General features: G+C 33.3%; 1 protein-coding gene across 1 annotated transcript; it reads right to left on the reverse strand.

Moving 5' to 3' along the window:
- Positions 1–10,027: 10,027 nt before the first annotated feature.
- Positions 10,028–13,151, reverse strand: LOC134700119 (uncharacterized). Its single transcript, XM_063561490.1, has 3 exons — positions 13,062–13,151; positions 12,520–12,664; positions 10,028–10,794 (listed from the first exon to the last, which is right to left on the reverse strand). Exons 1-3 carry the CDS (start codon positions 13,063–13,065, stop codon positions 10,152–10,154), a joined length of 792 nt encoding a protein of 263 aa, XP_063417560.1. The 5' UTR covers positions 13,066–13,151; the 3' UTR covers positions 10,028–10,151.
- Between the last annotated feature and the right edge of the window lie 4,127 nt (positions 13,152–17,278).

A 17,278-nucleotide genomic window follows, 5' to 3' on the forward strand; every position in this document is an offset into this window, starting at 1 on the left:
TTTCATGACGTGTTTGAACTGAGGTGTTCCTTTCGTGAACATTACGCCCTATAGTGTCCTATATTTGCTCGATATGGTTCAAATTCGGGCTACGATTGGGCCAAGGAAGATAAACCGAATTCCATTGGAACAATGGATCTTCCTCCACGACGCTAACTTCCAACTTTAGCGAGCTCTGCACTATATTGGATAAGGGCATCTGTGTGTTTGTTCGTAGGTCAATGTCCCCGAAATGGTATTATTGCACGATAACCAGTACCGATGAGCCGATCTCGAACAGTTCTTGTTTAAAGGCTCATGTATGTTCATTACTCTCTTTTTTTGATTGTATTGTTTATAATGATTTCCCTCTGACCAACCTTCGTCATTTCCCTAACAAATTGTATAGGGGCTTTTCTTGACCTCGGAAGGTCTTTAACATTGTTTATTGCCTGATTTTTATTCTCAAAACGATTTATAGTGGAATGGTGATGACCAACAATACGTGCAGCTATCAGTGCGACATACCTGCTTCCCTCATGCTGATTATATGCCATCGTGCTGCAGTTATGATTTGTGGATGACCAGTTGCAAGGTGTCAATCACATACATTTATAAAATTGGTTATTTTAAGTGTTGAAAACAATGAGGATAAATACATCTGTTTTATAGTATTTACGAGTACAGTAGCTGCATGTGCAGAACTGATAGAGTCGATATTTATTGATTAATTCAGCTGATAGTTAAATAATGATTAACTAGTTCTATTCCAACAAATTCTTCAATAAATAATTAAAAAATGTTTTTTTTTAATTTGAATTTCAATTTGGTGTTGCAATATTTTCTCCATGTGTTTAGTTTCATGACAGTCATGACATTGCTATTAACGAGGTATTGTACTCTATAGAGGGAACTGTAAGCGTACCACGAAAACTTGTACAGCATTCCGCAGTTTCCCTTTGAGTTCAAGAAGATCCAAAACATCGTGTTTTTCAAGTCTAACACAGCACAATTGACTTCCTGAATACCTGTTTTAAATGAACGTTTCTATTTCCATCCAAATGGTTGACCGGTGTAATTGATTGACTAATTGATCGATTCATTTCTTTGTTTGAATTTGTTATGTAGTACCAGGTCTGCTCATATAGTTCCCTTTTGATAATAAGAGCATGTTTTCTCCAATGGCTTTATTCCCTTTTCCAAAAAAAAAACCACAAATATGTATTCTGACATCGGACTCGGACATCCTATTAACTAAGCTTTATTGTGCGTACTGTTGTGTGTTTGTTTTACTTTATTGACTAGAGATACAGGCGAGGGTTAATATCTAAAACACATGTTTAACCCCTCCGCAATTTATCCATTCAGCCCAGTAATCAGCACTTTAGTGCATGTTGACATGAATATCAAGTAAATGATTTTTTTTTGATAAATTACCATTTGCAAAAGTATGAATTATTTAAATGCTTAGGATTTCCTTATCCCAGGCATATATTACCTTAGCCATATACGTTTTTGGCACAACTTTCAGAACTGTTTGGTCTTTTTTTGGTCTTCACGTTGCACTAGTTTTCGATTTCAATCTGTTTTGATCTGATCGTCACTGATGAGTCTTATACAGACGAAACGCGCGTTTCGCGCGTTTTGCGTATCAAATTATAAGCCTGATACCTATTTACACCAAGGAATATATGACACTGATTGTGCACGGTTCGTCCCCTTAGGGTATCACAAGCCCAGTTGTCAGCACTTGAATGTCAAGTATATGGTATTTTTCATAACTTTATGTGTTTGATTAGGAAAGTTCTTCGGATTTAAGTATTGTTGTAGATTTAACGTCTTCTGCATAAATGAAACAGTGTGTAATACCATAAAATGGTTGAGTAGTGATGAGTTTAACTTTAAAAATCGTGAACTTTGAATATCGAACATATTTTAACAGCTATCAATTTTTTGTCATAATATGCAATTATATGCACCAATGTTATCTAGTATGTACTTCAGAGAAAAGAAATTAACAAGAGAAAAAAAAGGATTTCAAATCATACATTTTCTTTTCATTGTATTACATAAAATTGTTGTAATTATGTCAAAGTGCTGAAAGTTCTGTTGAATTTTCCTTTATCGATCAGACTCGCTGAACCATCAACCCAAGAACCATCATTATGGTGTAACCTTCTACTACCAAACCAGGCATATCAAAAAACATACGGAGCAGACTCTAAAAGTGGAAGAAGCTCTCTCATTAACCGAAGCTGTTCATTTACTGATGTGGTTTGAGGACAAGCGAATTCAGTTAGCCATAAAGTTAGTGGAACATATCCCATAGATGCTTAAGTCTAGCCATTAGTTGATGTGTATTGAACTTATATATATGGACAGCCACGTGGTCAATTATACATTGGTGACATTGCTGTATAAATTGTTGAAACCAGTTAAGATTTGTTACTGCAGGGCCTACCAAGGTTTTTCCTGTGGCATGCTTCTCTAATTCTTTCAACATGACGACAGCTTGTGCTACAGTTAGATTGGCATGGTTTTTTTGGGGTCCGGCTCATTAAACCCAAGAAGATATTGCAAGTTACCAGAAATATTAATTCCTCTTTCAAAATGCATTCCATTCACCATCGGTACATATTCTGCTCTAACGGTTGTTGTACAGTGATGTTGTAAGTGCATTTGATCGGGTGATTGTCGCCAGCCGTACCTAACATTTAAAACATAATTCCACAATTAACTATAGAACGCCACAGCTGTCTTATGTGGAACTCATATATTGCTTTATGTTGTTTTATTTAATATGGTTTACCGAGTGGAAAAATGAAACGAACAACACGAACGTGTGAACATGGAATAAATTGACGACAATTGTTTATTTGACTTTGTAACACCAAAAACCAGACCATACAGCTAATTATGGAACGCAACAGCTGTTTTATGTCGAACTCTGATATTACTTTATGTTGTTTTGTCTTTATTTAATATGGTTTTGACATTACGCAATTGTCGTCAATTTATTCCATGTTCACACGTTCGTGTTGTTCGTTTCATTTTTCCACTCGGTATATTATTTCTAGCATGAAAATTCAACTAACTTTAAAAAAAATTAAGTGTGCAAAACAAATGCAAGAATTCGATATGTTCATACAGTATTGGTAATGTTTCTTGATATAATGTCAATTAATCTGCAGATGAAGAACATATATACACCCATATAACTTGTGTGTGAAAAACGTGATCCTGGATAGTTATCTTTTTTACTAACCACCAATGAACGTTATTTAAGGTGGCTTCATCCGTACAGTGATACTGTGTGTTCCATGATTGCAACTCCTTTCTCATGAGAAGCACTGGAAAGAGTGATGGTTTTTAGTACATGTACACATAAAGTACCAGATACCACCAACACTGAAACATTAGGTAAAATGTGTTTTAATCATACGATCCGTTTTCTTCAGGTGTTTATTTTTATTCGTAAATTGTTTAATGAGGTTAGTTTAACATGCGAAGGAACCACAATTATATCCGTTGGTAAACCAAGTAAAATATGAAATTAAAGAGCGTGAATAGGAATATACTTAGCGTTCGGCAGAATAATCTTTAAAATGTATTGAACGTAATTGCGACTTTTCATCTTGTTTGTATTGACGCAGAGAACAATATTGTTGTCGTTTACGTATGATTATGAAGATAACGTAGCTACATCTATGAAAAATATACAAGTTTGTCTGCACCAAGCATTTAGTTAAGAAAATACTAGTTCATAGTAGAATATTAAAAAATACAAAAGATCAACCTGTTTAATGTTGACAATCAAACAAAGAATGCTGCTGGAATATGTGACCTGACAGTGTCCCTTAGTATATAGAGTATGTCACTGCATTGCACTGCATCAAGTGTGTTACGATATTTATCCACCCGAGAGAGATACATTTTCAAATTTAAATACATGAAAAGCGAGGCTCACCAATCGTTTTAATTATAAAAAAATGTGTCTGTCAAGAGTAGATAAATATCGTATTGCATGAGATCTGGTGGTTAAATCTGTTATTCTAATGATTTCAAGACGATACGCAAACACATTTAGTACTTCTTTTCGAATGATCTCTTTATGATATGTTCGTTCTATGTGACGTCATCAGACATCGTTACCTTTTAATGACGTCACAATGGGAATTTCAGAGGAAAGCAAGAACTGTTGACGTCATAAATGAATATAATCATTGAACGTTGACTAACTTAAAATAATCAACAGGTCGGAAAAAGAAAAACAAAAATTGGACAAGAGTAATAACACATGTTGTAAACTTTTATTTGACTTAATTTGTACCTGTATTAATACAACATATTGAAAATGTTGGTCCACATATTTTTTCTAACTGGTATTCAGATATACATTACTAAAGGAGATCGCATTCTTTGGACGGTTACAACCGACGTTATGCGATCAGGAATATAGCATGTATAGTAGGGATATTTGCTAGTACAAACTAAAAGAAAAACTGTTTTTGATTCATTTGTAAAATGTTTTATTTGATGATTTTTCTTTGTATAGATTTTCTGTTGTTGATTTTGTGATTTTACCAAATTGAATGATGGATAATTTCATGGAATAAATCAACTTCTGATAGTAAAACATCGAACGTAATGTACATACCCATGATAGAACCACCAATAACAACTAAGTATAGTACTGAAAGATAGTACCAATACACTTAGATGATCTGATAAGACAGTTATATTATAACTATAAATTGACTTTTACATAAATAGCGTCATGGTAAGACCTTGACACGACCTCATTCTTGTACGTTGCCAATCTAAAATGTATCAACTAGATGTATTAGTTTGTCGTGTACTACCTACCAAATGAAATTAAAAGTCGATATTTGTTCAATATAAACTCGTTTCATCTAAGACACAAATCAGCACAAAAGCAAAAATGCTTACAAACATGTTTAACCCCGCCGCATTTTTGCGCCTGTCCCAAGTCAGGAGCCTCTGGCCTTTGTTAGTCTTGTATTATTTAAATTTAGTTTCTTGTGTACAATTTGGAAATTAGTATGGCGTTCATTATCACTGAACTAGTATATATTTGTTTAGAAGCCAGCTGAAGGACGCCTACGGGTGCGGGAATTTCTCGCTACATTGAAGACCTGTTGGTGACCTTCTGCTGTTGTGTTTTTTTTTATTTTGGTCGGGTTGTTGTCTCTTTGACACATTCCCCATTTCCATTCTCAATTTTATTAGTTATTTTCCAAAACATTTCTTACGCAAATCCACTAATTGTATCATACTAGGGACATCTTATTGCAAACTTGTAGAAAATTTCATCGGCTTTAACATGTTGAACGATTTCATTCTCAAATAAATTTTTTTCAGCTACAGAAGTAAACATTTTGAAACTTTTTCAACTGGGTAAACCACTACTCTACCTCAAGCTTATTTTTGTAAACGTGCAATTTCAATTTAGTATTTGTTATGTCGTTAATACATAGTTAAGACATAAATCTAAAGTATAATAATTTTTGGTTTAAAGTAATATGCTACCCACACGAAGGTATATGTCATTCTCTCAAATTACTAGGCATACAGTGTAGTATTGTGCAATGTGTTTTAATATTTAGGAAACGGTCCTTTTTTTAAAGCATAGTGCTTGAGATGTAGCAATTTCATCAAGACTATTTGAAATGTGATATTTTTTAACACAAACATATTAAATCTCACACCTGTTTCAAAAATTCAAAGTAAATACATTGATAAGGTATGATTTTAGAGTATTATTTTCGATTTGAAAAAAATAGATAATGTTATATACAAGACTTAAAAGTTCAATGGAGTACTTTTCATTATTGGAAATTAAATGAAATATTCCATAGTCCTGTCGATTCTGAGACGACGAAGAAGGGACCTTGTTAATACAATGGTGTTTAACACATATCAATGGTATCATCAGATTCAATCATTACAAATATATGTGTAAAGAGTTTTGATAACGTAATATAGCTAGTGTAGCTATTGTATGATGTGAGCCGTCAAAAATGAAATTGTTATGTAGTAAAACAGTGATCTCCATCATATGACATGTATATTTTTTAATACACATACATATAAAACCAAACAGTTTAACAACTTGTGACTAGGGGATATGTCTACATGTAATCTGTTCCAATGTCCGCCTTACCGTTACTATATTTTTCCAATATTTAACAGATTTTAACATGGACTTCAGCCGATATTTAAAACATTTAAATTAACCTCCTAGATTTTTTTATGCACATTCCTTCCTTAAGATTCCAATGATCTATTGGCGACAAAATGTACCATACGAATAGCGTTATATTGATTGTGTATTCCTACACGATTTTTTTACTTTTAATGTCCATGTTAAAAATATGTATAAATATGCAATAAGCTACATGCCTTTTTTCGGTGATAAAACTTACAAATTCCCTAACGGTACATGTGGTCTAACACCTGTCTCTATTGAAGATAAAATAGACCTAGTACGATATACCTAAAATGATTCATATTTTAATTTGGATCGATCATTCGATCATTGGTCACGAACATTCCGTTTTAAGTACATCATATACACGTATTACTACTGGTCATGTGTATTTGCTTTAATGAAGCGGATCTGTATATGTTATGACAATTCCAATGATTGTATTTTCTGTTAACCACGGACGAAAGATACCAGAGGGACAGCCAAACTCATTAATCGAAAAGTAACTGACAACGCCATGGCTGTAAATGAAAAAGACAAGCAGACAAACAATAGAACACATGACACAACATAAAAAACGAAAGTATAAGCAATGCGAACCCCACCGAAAACAAGGGTTGATATCGGGTGCTCCGGAAGGGTAAGCAGATCCTGATCTACATGTGACACCCGTCATGTTGCTTATGTTATTCTATAACGGTCAACCAACTTGTGATTGCGTCCGTAACATTTAAGAATGGAAGATTTAACTTCACCATTTGGAACTCTTTGGTTAAATAGATTCCTTGTGAACAGCAACCCTCTATCCAGAAAGTCATGACAGGAAATGCAAGCACAGAAATATTGTCACATATGTAAGCATCATGATAAATGCCATTTTCATCATTTCGTGAGGGAAGTGCGACTACTCTACCTAGATGCTCATTTATTCCAGGAACTATCACTTTTGAATATAATATAAAGGTGATATATCCCATTAGTCGTACAACTGTGTAACCGTGCTGACCATGATAGTATAACATGCAAATAATACGCATCAGAGGCATTTTCATGCCAAGTTAAACACTAGTGTATCAAAGACTACCCAAAACGTTACACGAATATTTAATCTAACTTGTATGTATACTACTTTTTTTTTAAAGAACTGCAGGACATACTGCCCTATTAAACAATTTAACAAAACATATTCAATTGGGATAATGATTTATCATGTGTTAAGTTAAACCCAATATTCATGTCAATAAAAAAAACTTCGATGGAATTTCTGTTCAAGTGAGAACTTAATCTAGCTATACAACCAGGTTAAATTCAATATTTTCTACAAAATGAAATACATCTTTTTAAGTGTATTACAGTTGGTTTGCAATAATATTACGTGTTGTAGCTTTTGGGCTTTCCGCTTTTAGTTTTCTAATTGTGCTTTTCTACTTTATGTAATTATGATTTTGATTGACTACTAGGACACACCAACTGGTCCTCAACTTAAGTTCCTACTCTGAAATAGTCCTTAATAGTATTTTTTGTATTTTTATTGTTATCTGAAGGGCGTTTTTATTTCCAGATAATATCATCAGACCAGAGGTCAGCATATCAATTAAAAATGGTAATTTTTATAAATTTTCCTGTTACAAAACTTTGTATTTTTCAAAAAATAAGGATTTGTTTTACCCAGGAATAAATTGCCTCAGTCGCAATTGGCCTACTTTTTTTTGAATGTGGATCCTCTATGCTCTTCAATTTTGTAATTGCTTGGCTTTATAAATATTCTATTTTTCGCGTCGACGTCACTGATTAGTGTATGTAAGCGAAACGCGCTTCTTAAGATTATAATCCTGGTTCCTTTCATAACTATATACAAGCGTTTATAAAATCTGTGTAGATAAATCAGATGTTTGATATAGTCAACAAGTATGTAAAACAAATTCCTTCTGTATGTAGTTTAACCAACTGTGTAAAAATACAAAGGAAATCAAGAATTTGCATAGATTTTTTCCAGATTTTCTCAATGAATTTATATCATTAACTACAATGTATTTTGATGAACAAAAGATAAGTGATTGTATACCTAGAATATATATAACTAGAGGCTCTAAAGAGCCTGTGTCGCTCACCTTGATCGATCTGAATATTAAACAAAGGAAGCAGATGGATTCATGACACAAATTGTGTTTTGGTGATGGTGATGTGTTTGTACTTTAATGAACATGCTTGCTGCTTACAATTATCACTATCTTTAATGAATTTGGCCCAGTAGCTTCAGTGGAAATTGTTAGAAACAAATAAACAAATATTATGAAAATTGTTTAAAATTCACTATAAAGGACCTTAACTCCATAAGGGATTAATTGACCATTTTGGTCATGTTTACTTATTTGTAAATCTTACTTTGCTGAACACTATTGCTGTTTACAGTTTATCCTTATCTATAATAATATTCAAGATAAAAAGCAAAAACAGCCAAATTTCCTTAAAATTACCAATTTAGGGGCAGCAACTCAACAAAAGGTTGTCCGATTCATTTGAATAAGGGCAGATAGATTTTGACCTGATAAATTTGTTTACCCCTTGTCAGATTTGCTCTTAATTCTTTGGTTTTGAGTCATCAGCGAAAAACTGCATTTTACCTCAATGTTATATTTTAAACCATGGTGGCCATCTTGGTTGGTTGGCCGGGTCACGCCACACATTTTAAACTATATACCTCAAAGATGATTGTGGCCAAGTTTGGATTAATTTGGCACAGTAGTTTCAGAGGAGAAGATTTTTGTAAAAGATTACGAAGATTTACGAAAAATGGTTAAAAATTGACTATAAAGGACAATAACACCTAAAGAGGTCAACTGACCATTTCGGTCATGTTGACTTATTTGTAAATCTTACTTTGCTGTACATTATTGCTGTTTACAGTTTATCTCTATTTCTAATAATATTCAAGATAATAACCAAAATCAGCAAAATGTCCTTAAAATTACCAATACAGGGGTAGCAACCCAACAACGGGTTGTCCGATTCATCTGAAAGTTTCAGGGCAGATATACCTTGACCTGATAATTTTAGCCCCATGTCAGATTTGCTCTAATGCTTTGGTTTTGGAGTTATAAGCCAGATACTGCATTTTACCCCTATGTTCTATTTTTAGCCATTGCGGCCATCTTGGTTGGTTGGCCGGGTCAAGCCACACATTTTTAAACTGTATACCCCAAAGATGATTTTGGCCAAGTTTGGAATAATTTGGCCCAGTAGTTTCAGAGGAGAGTTTTTTGTAAAAGCTAACGACGGACGACGACGACGACGAACTACGACGAGGACGGACGACGGACGACGACGACGGACGACGGACGACGACGACGGACGCCGGACGACGACGACGGACGCCGGACGCCAATTGATGAGAAAAGCTCAGAAAATTGGGCCAGGTGAGCTAAAAACGTATATCAAAATATAGAAAACTAGTTTTACTGCTGCTCTAAACAAAAGCAAACATCTGCGACAAATGCAACAATTATATAAAATCAGATAACCATATTTGAACAAAAAGCATTTTAAACTAGTTTTTAAGCAAAAACATTAACGGACCAATTTTACTGCACCAGATGCGCATTTCGACAATAAATGTCTATTCAGTAATGCTCGTGGCCAAAATATTTAAAATCCAAAGCTTATATTAAAGTTGAAGAGCTATAATCCAAAAGGTCCTAAAAGTATAGCCAAATCCGTGAAAGGAATCAGAGCTTTGCATGAGGGAGATACATTCCTTAATTTATAATAATTGACGTTAGATCATAGACAATGTAAATCAAATATAGAAAACAACTGATGTGTTTTTGTTAGATATATAATATCTATAATTTTCCTGATCGCATTAATTTTATCATGATGCTATTACAAAAAAATAAGCATTCTTAATATTGATAGAGTTGAAGCAAAATGAGTTACTTCGATGTTAATGCATAAAGTTATTATAATAATGTCCGAGCGCTGAGAGTTCTACCGTGTTTTCCTTAATCAGGGTTGCTGAAATATCTACCGTATTACCACCATCTAAATGTTTCATCCATCTACTAGCAAACCATGCATAACGATATACATACGGCGCAGACTCCAATAGTGGCAGAATTTCTCTCATTAACCGAAGCTGATCATTTGCTGATGTAGTATGAGGACAAGCGAATTCTGTAAGCCAGATTGGTTTTTCAAACCTATCCCATGCTTGCTTAAGTAGTCTCATAATTTCGTTTGCATTGCAATTAAAGATATGGACAGCCACGTGGTCAATTCTGCAATTATGACATTGCTGCATAAATTGTTGTAACCAGTCGAGACTACTAACTGCAGGACTAACTAAGATCTTTCCTACGGCATTTGCTTCCAATTCCTTCCACATAACTGCAGCCTGTGATGCTGATAGATTTGCCTGATCACGACGGTCAGGGTCATTAAAACCTAGAAGATAATGTGCATTTGCAGAAATATTGATTCCTCTGTCGAAATGTTTGCCGTTTACCATCGGTACATACCCGGCTCTAACGTCTGCCGGACAGTGATGATGAGAGTGCATGACATCAGGTGATTGCTGCCAGTCATACCTGAAAACAGTAACGAAATCGATATATTCATTCACGTTTGTTGGATACTTTCGTGGATTTCATGGGTACGAGGGCATGACAAAATTAAATATTCAACGAAGTGCACATTTTCTAAATAAATATATGCCTACTTTGCTAAAAACCCGAAAGTAAATATGCACGAATATGCAAGTTGTTCTCAAACAATGAAAATTGATATCCACGAAAATAAATGAATCCACAGTAAGAGAAATGTTGACTAACAAGTAATACGCAAATACAGAAAAGAGACGAGCATAAAGGGATACTAAAATATGATAAAAGATGGAGTAATGATCGACATTATAAAATAAAAACTGCACAGAGGTAGGGGACACACACCAACCCAACTCGATCCTTGGAAGTTGAAGGATAATAATTTGACATTTTCTTCAAAAAGTACATACTGTATAAACATTGATTTTCGTGGGGTTCAAATTTCGTGGTTTTGTATCCAAAAGTAAGTTCGTGGGGATTAATTTTCGTGGACTTTAAGTTAAGAAAACAACTATATAAATGTCACTTTATAATACCTTACAAAAACTGATCTGAACTTTCGCTCTTGGGAAAAATCAATAATTGCATTTCATAGTGCAGTGAGCACTAATCAGGTGTTAATTGGCTTTACACACCTTTGATGTATTATCCAAAGAAAATGATTGTGTAATAAATGTATTACGACTTGAGGGCTTAACAATCGCATTAGACTGTTAAATGACATTGATTGACAGTTCTTGATTATTATTAATTGCTGTACAAACAAAGGATTAGGATTATTATCTAACTTTAAGAAAACCTTTGCATATCGATATATAATATATTAACCTTAATAGTTCTTTCATAAATTATATCAACACCGCGCATTTATTATTCATTTGATCTTAAAGAACTAAACTGAAGTTGAATTTCTGTCTTTCGTATACAATCTCTCATTTTATCTGTATTTATTTCAAATTCTATATCACATTTTTAACATTAGAACATAAGCTCTTTTATAAGGCAACCAATTTTAACGAGGTTTGCAAAGTAATAATTTCAAGATTGCATGAATATCGAATGAAATTTATTGCTACGTACTCTGATGTGAAGCAATACAATACAGTTAAAACGTGAATAGGACTCAAAATTACAGCATAATTTTAGTGCACCTGATCGGGGAAAACAATGATAGTCAAATATACTTTGTAATCAGATATTCCTTCTGCCTAGCATTCGTATTGGTCCCTGTGTGTATATATTGTCTAGCAGAAACATGGGTGCTTATAAGTATGCTAGATAATGTACAATATTTACATATAATACCAGCAGTGTATCATGACATTATAATATTTCTTTAATATACGAGTGAGAAACACAGTATCATATCCTCGACTATCCATTCTAAATAAGAAAGATGATACATGTAGGTGTTTGTTATGGACATTCAAACACTTGTTGGCTTTCATCTACTGTGGGTTCAATATTATTCATTATTAACCACGAATCAAATGTTAAACGAATAATAGGTTTTGTGTGAAATCAAATATCCACGAATATGCAGGTTCTCAGAAGTCCACGAAAATGGGTACCCAGAACAATAAATGAATTCACAGTATTCTTGAATTTTATTATAGTAAACACAAAACGCCATGCCCCACATTTTCATGCAGGTGAGGGGCGGGGTAGATGTGGTGACACATGATTATGCTAAGTAGCCTGTATACTCACCACCAATGAACGTTATTAAAATTGCCTTCATCTGAACACTGATAATGTTTGCTTCTCACTATTCCAACACCCTTCTTGCGAGATGCACCAGCCAGGTCAATGATGTTGAGTAAAAGTACACATAACGATCCAGATAACAATAACACTGAAACATTTAAATCTTTAGTATGTTAACTCTGTTTCAAATGTTTGGTTGTAATTAGTTTAGTTTAAATCATATTTATTAGTAGTGGATTGGGAAACAAGTAATTGCAACTTATATAAATGCCTTTCCACTTAGCCATTATAACACTCTTATAATGGATATAATGGTTAAATTTGCTTTTAAAACTTGTTCAACCATATGCCAACAACAAGGTTTAGTTGGTCTATATACAAGCTATGTCAATATCAAATAATCAAATATTTACGAAAATATCATTATTATAAATTAAAGAAAATTAATATCAGCTAAAATAAATAGATACAAAGAATGTAATTGACAGTTCCAAATACCATATTAATATCAGGTACAAATACAAAAAACAACGATTTCTACATACCCATAATAAAACACAATTTCAAAATATCAGTTAAGTACCACAACAATATAGTACCAATGAACTTAAATGGACTGGTAAGATAGCGGCCGAGATAGTTTTATTATAATTGTTTATTATCTTGTCTCTGATTGGCTGAAAGGTTAACCTTGACATTACATCAAAGCTGCACGATGTCAACCTGGAATGTGATCAATCTTATCAAAATACAACCGTAGTTTTAGTTCATAATTCTACCTTTCAGTACCTTAAGTAACGGTTAGACATTATCAACTTGAAACTTTATTTCAAATAAATAGAAAACCACTGAGATTGCAAGTAAATGTCCTTGTTGTAGTGTAAAACGATTTAGATAAATCCAAGTAGGAACCGATAACTTCTCAAAAGTCGATTATCTTATAGGTAGAAAGTAAAATCACAAAAATACTGAACTCAGAGGAAAATCAAAACGAAAAGTCCATAATCACATGGCAAAATCAAATAACAAAACGCATCAAAAACGAATAGACAGGAACTGTCATATTCCTGACTTGGTACAGGCATTTTCAAATGTAGAAAATGATGGATTAAACCTGGTTCTAAAGCGCTAACCCTCTCTCTTTAATAACAGTCTCATCAAATTCCGTTATATTTACATGATGCGTTAATTAACAGTCACAATTAATAAAATAGTCAAAATATGGGTACATCAGAACTATCTCACATAACAGTCAACAACTGTTGATATAGTAAGGACTTATCTTGTCAGACTTTTAACCTTTGCACAAAAGTGCAACTTCCTACTTGTGATATGTTTAACTATATCTTAAATACCAAAACAATGTAATCAAAGTTGTCTTCATGATACATATTCAAAATCGACATGTTTTAGCAAATACATATTTTTCGCTTTAGAACACAAACTAAAGACAAATTGTTGGAATAGTTAAAGTGATCGTTCTACGCGTACTATTATAACTGGACAACAACACGAACATTTTTAAACATGAAAATGTAATGTGTCAATTTTTCTAATCTACTCTATAGAAAAAATAAAAGACAAAATATACTAAAGCATCAACAATTTAGAATTAAAATTGAGAGACCGAAAAGTGCACTCAGAAATCACGAACAAATACCATTGAGCATAAGAAGTACATACAATACTCATCGTAACCAAATAATTAATGATAATGATACATTTCCTGTGCCACATACCGTATAGCGGGTTATTTTCGCGGGGTGTAAATTTTCGCTTATTTTCGCTGATAGAACAAAATCGCCAAAATAAATTCCGCCAATTTAAAAGTGTACATGCAAAGGTAATATTAAAAATGTTGAATCCGCCAAAATAATAACCGCCAAAATTTTTCGTATACCTTATTCAATGAGAATCGCGAAATTTTACACCCGCGAAAATAACCCGCTATACGGTAAATCGTTTTGCTATTTGTTTTGGGTATGTTTCGGTACTTATACATTCCTCGGATTTCAAATGTTTGGTTTTGAGTATTCCTGATGAAGGTAAATCGAGTAAAATGTTTCGGACGCAATTTTTATCAACAAATACAAAACGAAATACCTATATCTTACATTCAAAATTATATCACCCAAAAGGGGCATTTGAATCGATACGAATAATTAAATTGCAAAAACAAGACAAACAATAAATGATAATAAGAATGAAATAAATTAAACAAACTAAAACATTCTTATTGATTATTGATTAATATTAAATTAAAATTGCTTAAAACTAATACAATCCTATCATGACTATAGTATTAATGTATGAACTTTTTCATATTGGCCCTGGGACATGCCCGAGGTATTAATAATGACCAAGGATGGTTGTAATGCTCCGAGGCCGTTATTAATATTAAAGGCATATTACAGGGCCAATATGAAAAAGTCCATATATTGATACTTTTATTAACCAACTAATACAACTTCATTCAAGAACAGTCTACGAGTCTTGGTCCAAAATTATACATGTGCAGCTATCTACAAACAGAACACATACAGGAAAAGCCAGTTTTATAACATTTTTATTTAATGGTTTTAATTCTTCAATTTAACAAAGAGTAAGAAATTTACCGTGAAGAAGATACAGGAATTTCATGGCTGAACTTCAATTTGTTTTTTCGCATTTAATTTCGCATGGAATTTTGGTCAACATTGTGACTGTCAGATGTAATTTCTGATTTCTCATCCAAGTACTTTATGTTATGCTATTATAATTCATTTCATCCAGCAAATATAAAGTAGCTGGGAAGAATAAATCGAACAGTTTAACTATTCTGAGGATTGAACAACGGAAATGATAGAGTGAAACAGAAATAATAATCGAAAGTCGTACTCGAAAAAGGCTGTGAAATATTTCCGTTTCAAGTCGTTACAAAGCAATAAACATCATTTAAACTTATTTTTATGATATTAAGTTTAAAAGAAAAAAGAAAAAAATGTCACACTTATTTAAAGAAATAAACGAAATAAAATCCCGTTTCATCTGTTCATAATGCATGACTGTGATTTCGTAATGCACGGGTGTGATTTCGTAATGCATGACTGAGATTCCGTAATGACTGGCTGTAGTAATGTCTCCGTTCATAATGACCAGATGTCGATATAAAACTTTTATAAAGCATGGGCATTTCTATACATATTGTAGTAAGTTGGTTAATCAGGAGGAATAATAAGCGTTATTTATCTGAACAGCAACCACTGGTTTTTCGTTATAATACAGAATATAGTCATGAATATTAAGTTCAAACTACAGTTGAAATACTACTAAGCTACTAAAGGAAATGACAGATGTGATCGAGTCTCTCTGAAACAATACAAAGTCTGACATACTTGTGATATAACGTCTAGTTGTAGTGAATTTTTTTAGTTGATGGTGACTTTAAACTGGCTGGCGGTTACTGCGATTACTCTCAGATCGCAATTTGGTGTCGTTTTGTAGTTGCTATTTACAAGTACCCGGTCAAATCAGTTGTATTTTTAGTATTTGTAGTTTTTTCCGTCTGACAAATTAAGCCTTTTACACCTGATTTTTATAGCTGTTCTTATATTTTACTTTTCTACCACTGACCCAGGTTTGATTGTTTTACATTGTGATTTAGCGGCCTTTTATAGCTGACTTTGCGGTTCATTGTCCATTATGTAGAGCCGTCCGATGACCTACAGAATATCTCAAATAATGAGTCGCTAACTTTACACACATTCAATTTTAAACTTTCTAAATGTATTTTCACAATATTTGTCCAAACAATTTAAATGACAATGATGCTTTAGAATGGCAATTTTCTAATCTCACAAACATTTTTTATTCCGCCGCGTTTTGCACCTGTCGGAACCTCTAGTCTTTATGATTTGTCAGACATTTTTTTAATTAGCTTTTAATATGCATGTATCACAATTTGTTTTGGGGTTATTTTGTTGACTTAGTATACCTTCGAAAGGGCAAGTTGAATCCAGGCCTCAGGAACACATATGTCTAGTGCTTTTGCACAAGAGGGGAAAATAAAGAACAGAAATGAGGAAGATGTCATACTATGTCAAAAAACAACAACGTCAAAAAATGAAGGTGCTTAATTGTCATTTCTTGCAGACATGACCATTCCTGACACCTCTAGTGAAGTGATATAATAGTGCCCGATAATGTAGAAAATTTTACTTCGAATAGATCTTAAGTTTTTATACCATTATCATGTATATCAAATTATGACAAGATATGTGACACGACGGGTACCAAATGTGGCGAACGATTTGTTTTTTTTTTTCATTTGGAGAATTTGAGATAACCCCTAATTTCGTCTAGGGTTGATGTTTCACGGTTTTTAGGCTTTTATGTTGGGTGTTTGTTTATTGTTGTTGGTCGTTTGGTTTGACTTGACATCGATTTCTAATTTTAAATGTCTTTTTAGTATCGTTTGCCTCTATTCTATGTATGAATATTGGTTCATATGTAATTGTTATGTAACTTTTTTTTGTTTGGCTGAAAGTTACCGTCAAATCCACCAAGGAACAGGTGTAACTAAGGAGGGACCCACCATTTTGAACTGATTAGATTAAAGAATATTCGTTTACTCTAATATTATCGAAAATAATACTACACCTACCTGAAATTCGTCTTTTTAATGCGATTGTATTCGAATTTTAATCGAAGAGGTAACGTTATAACCTCCAGGTTGTAAGTTTTTTTGTGTATGACGTCATGTTTAAGTACGACGTCTTTACAC

The sequence above is a fragment of the Mytilus trossulus genome, unplaced genomic scaffold, assembly GCF_036588685.1.
Source record: "Mytilus trossulus isolate FHL-02 unplaced genomic scaffold, PNRI_Mtr1.1.1.hap1 h1tg000122l__unscaffolded, whole genome shotgun sequence".
In the NCBI taxonomy this organism is placed as follows: domain Eukaryota; kingdom Metazoa; phylum Mollusca; class Bivalvia; order Mytilida; family Mytilidae; genus Mytilus; species Mytilus trossulus.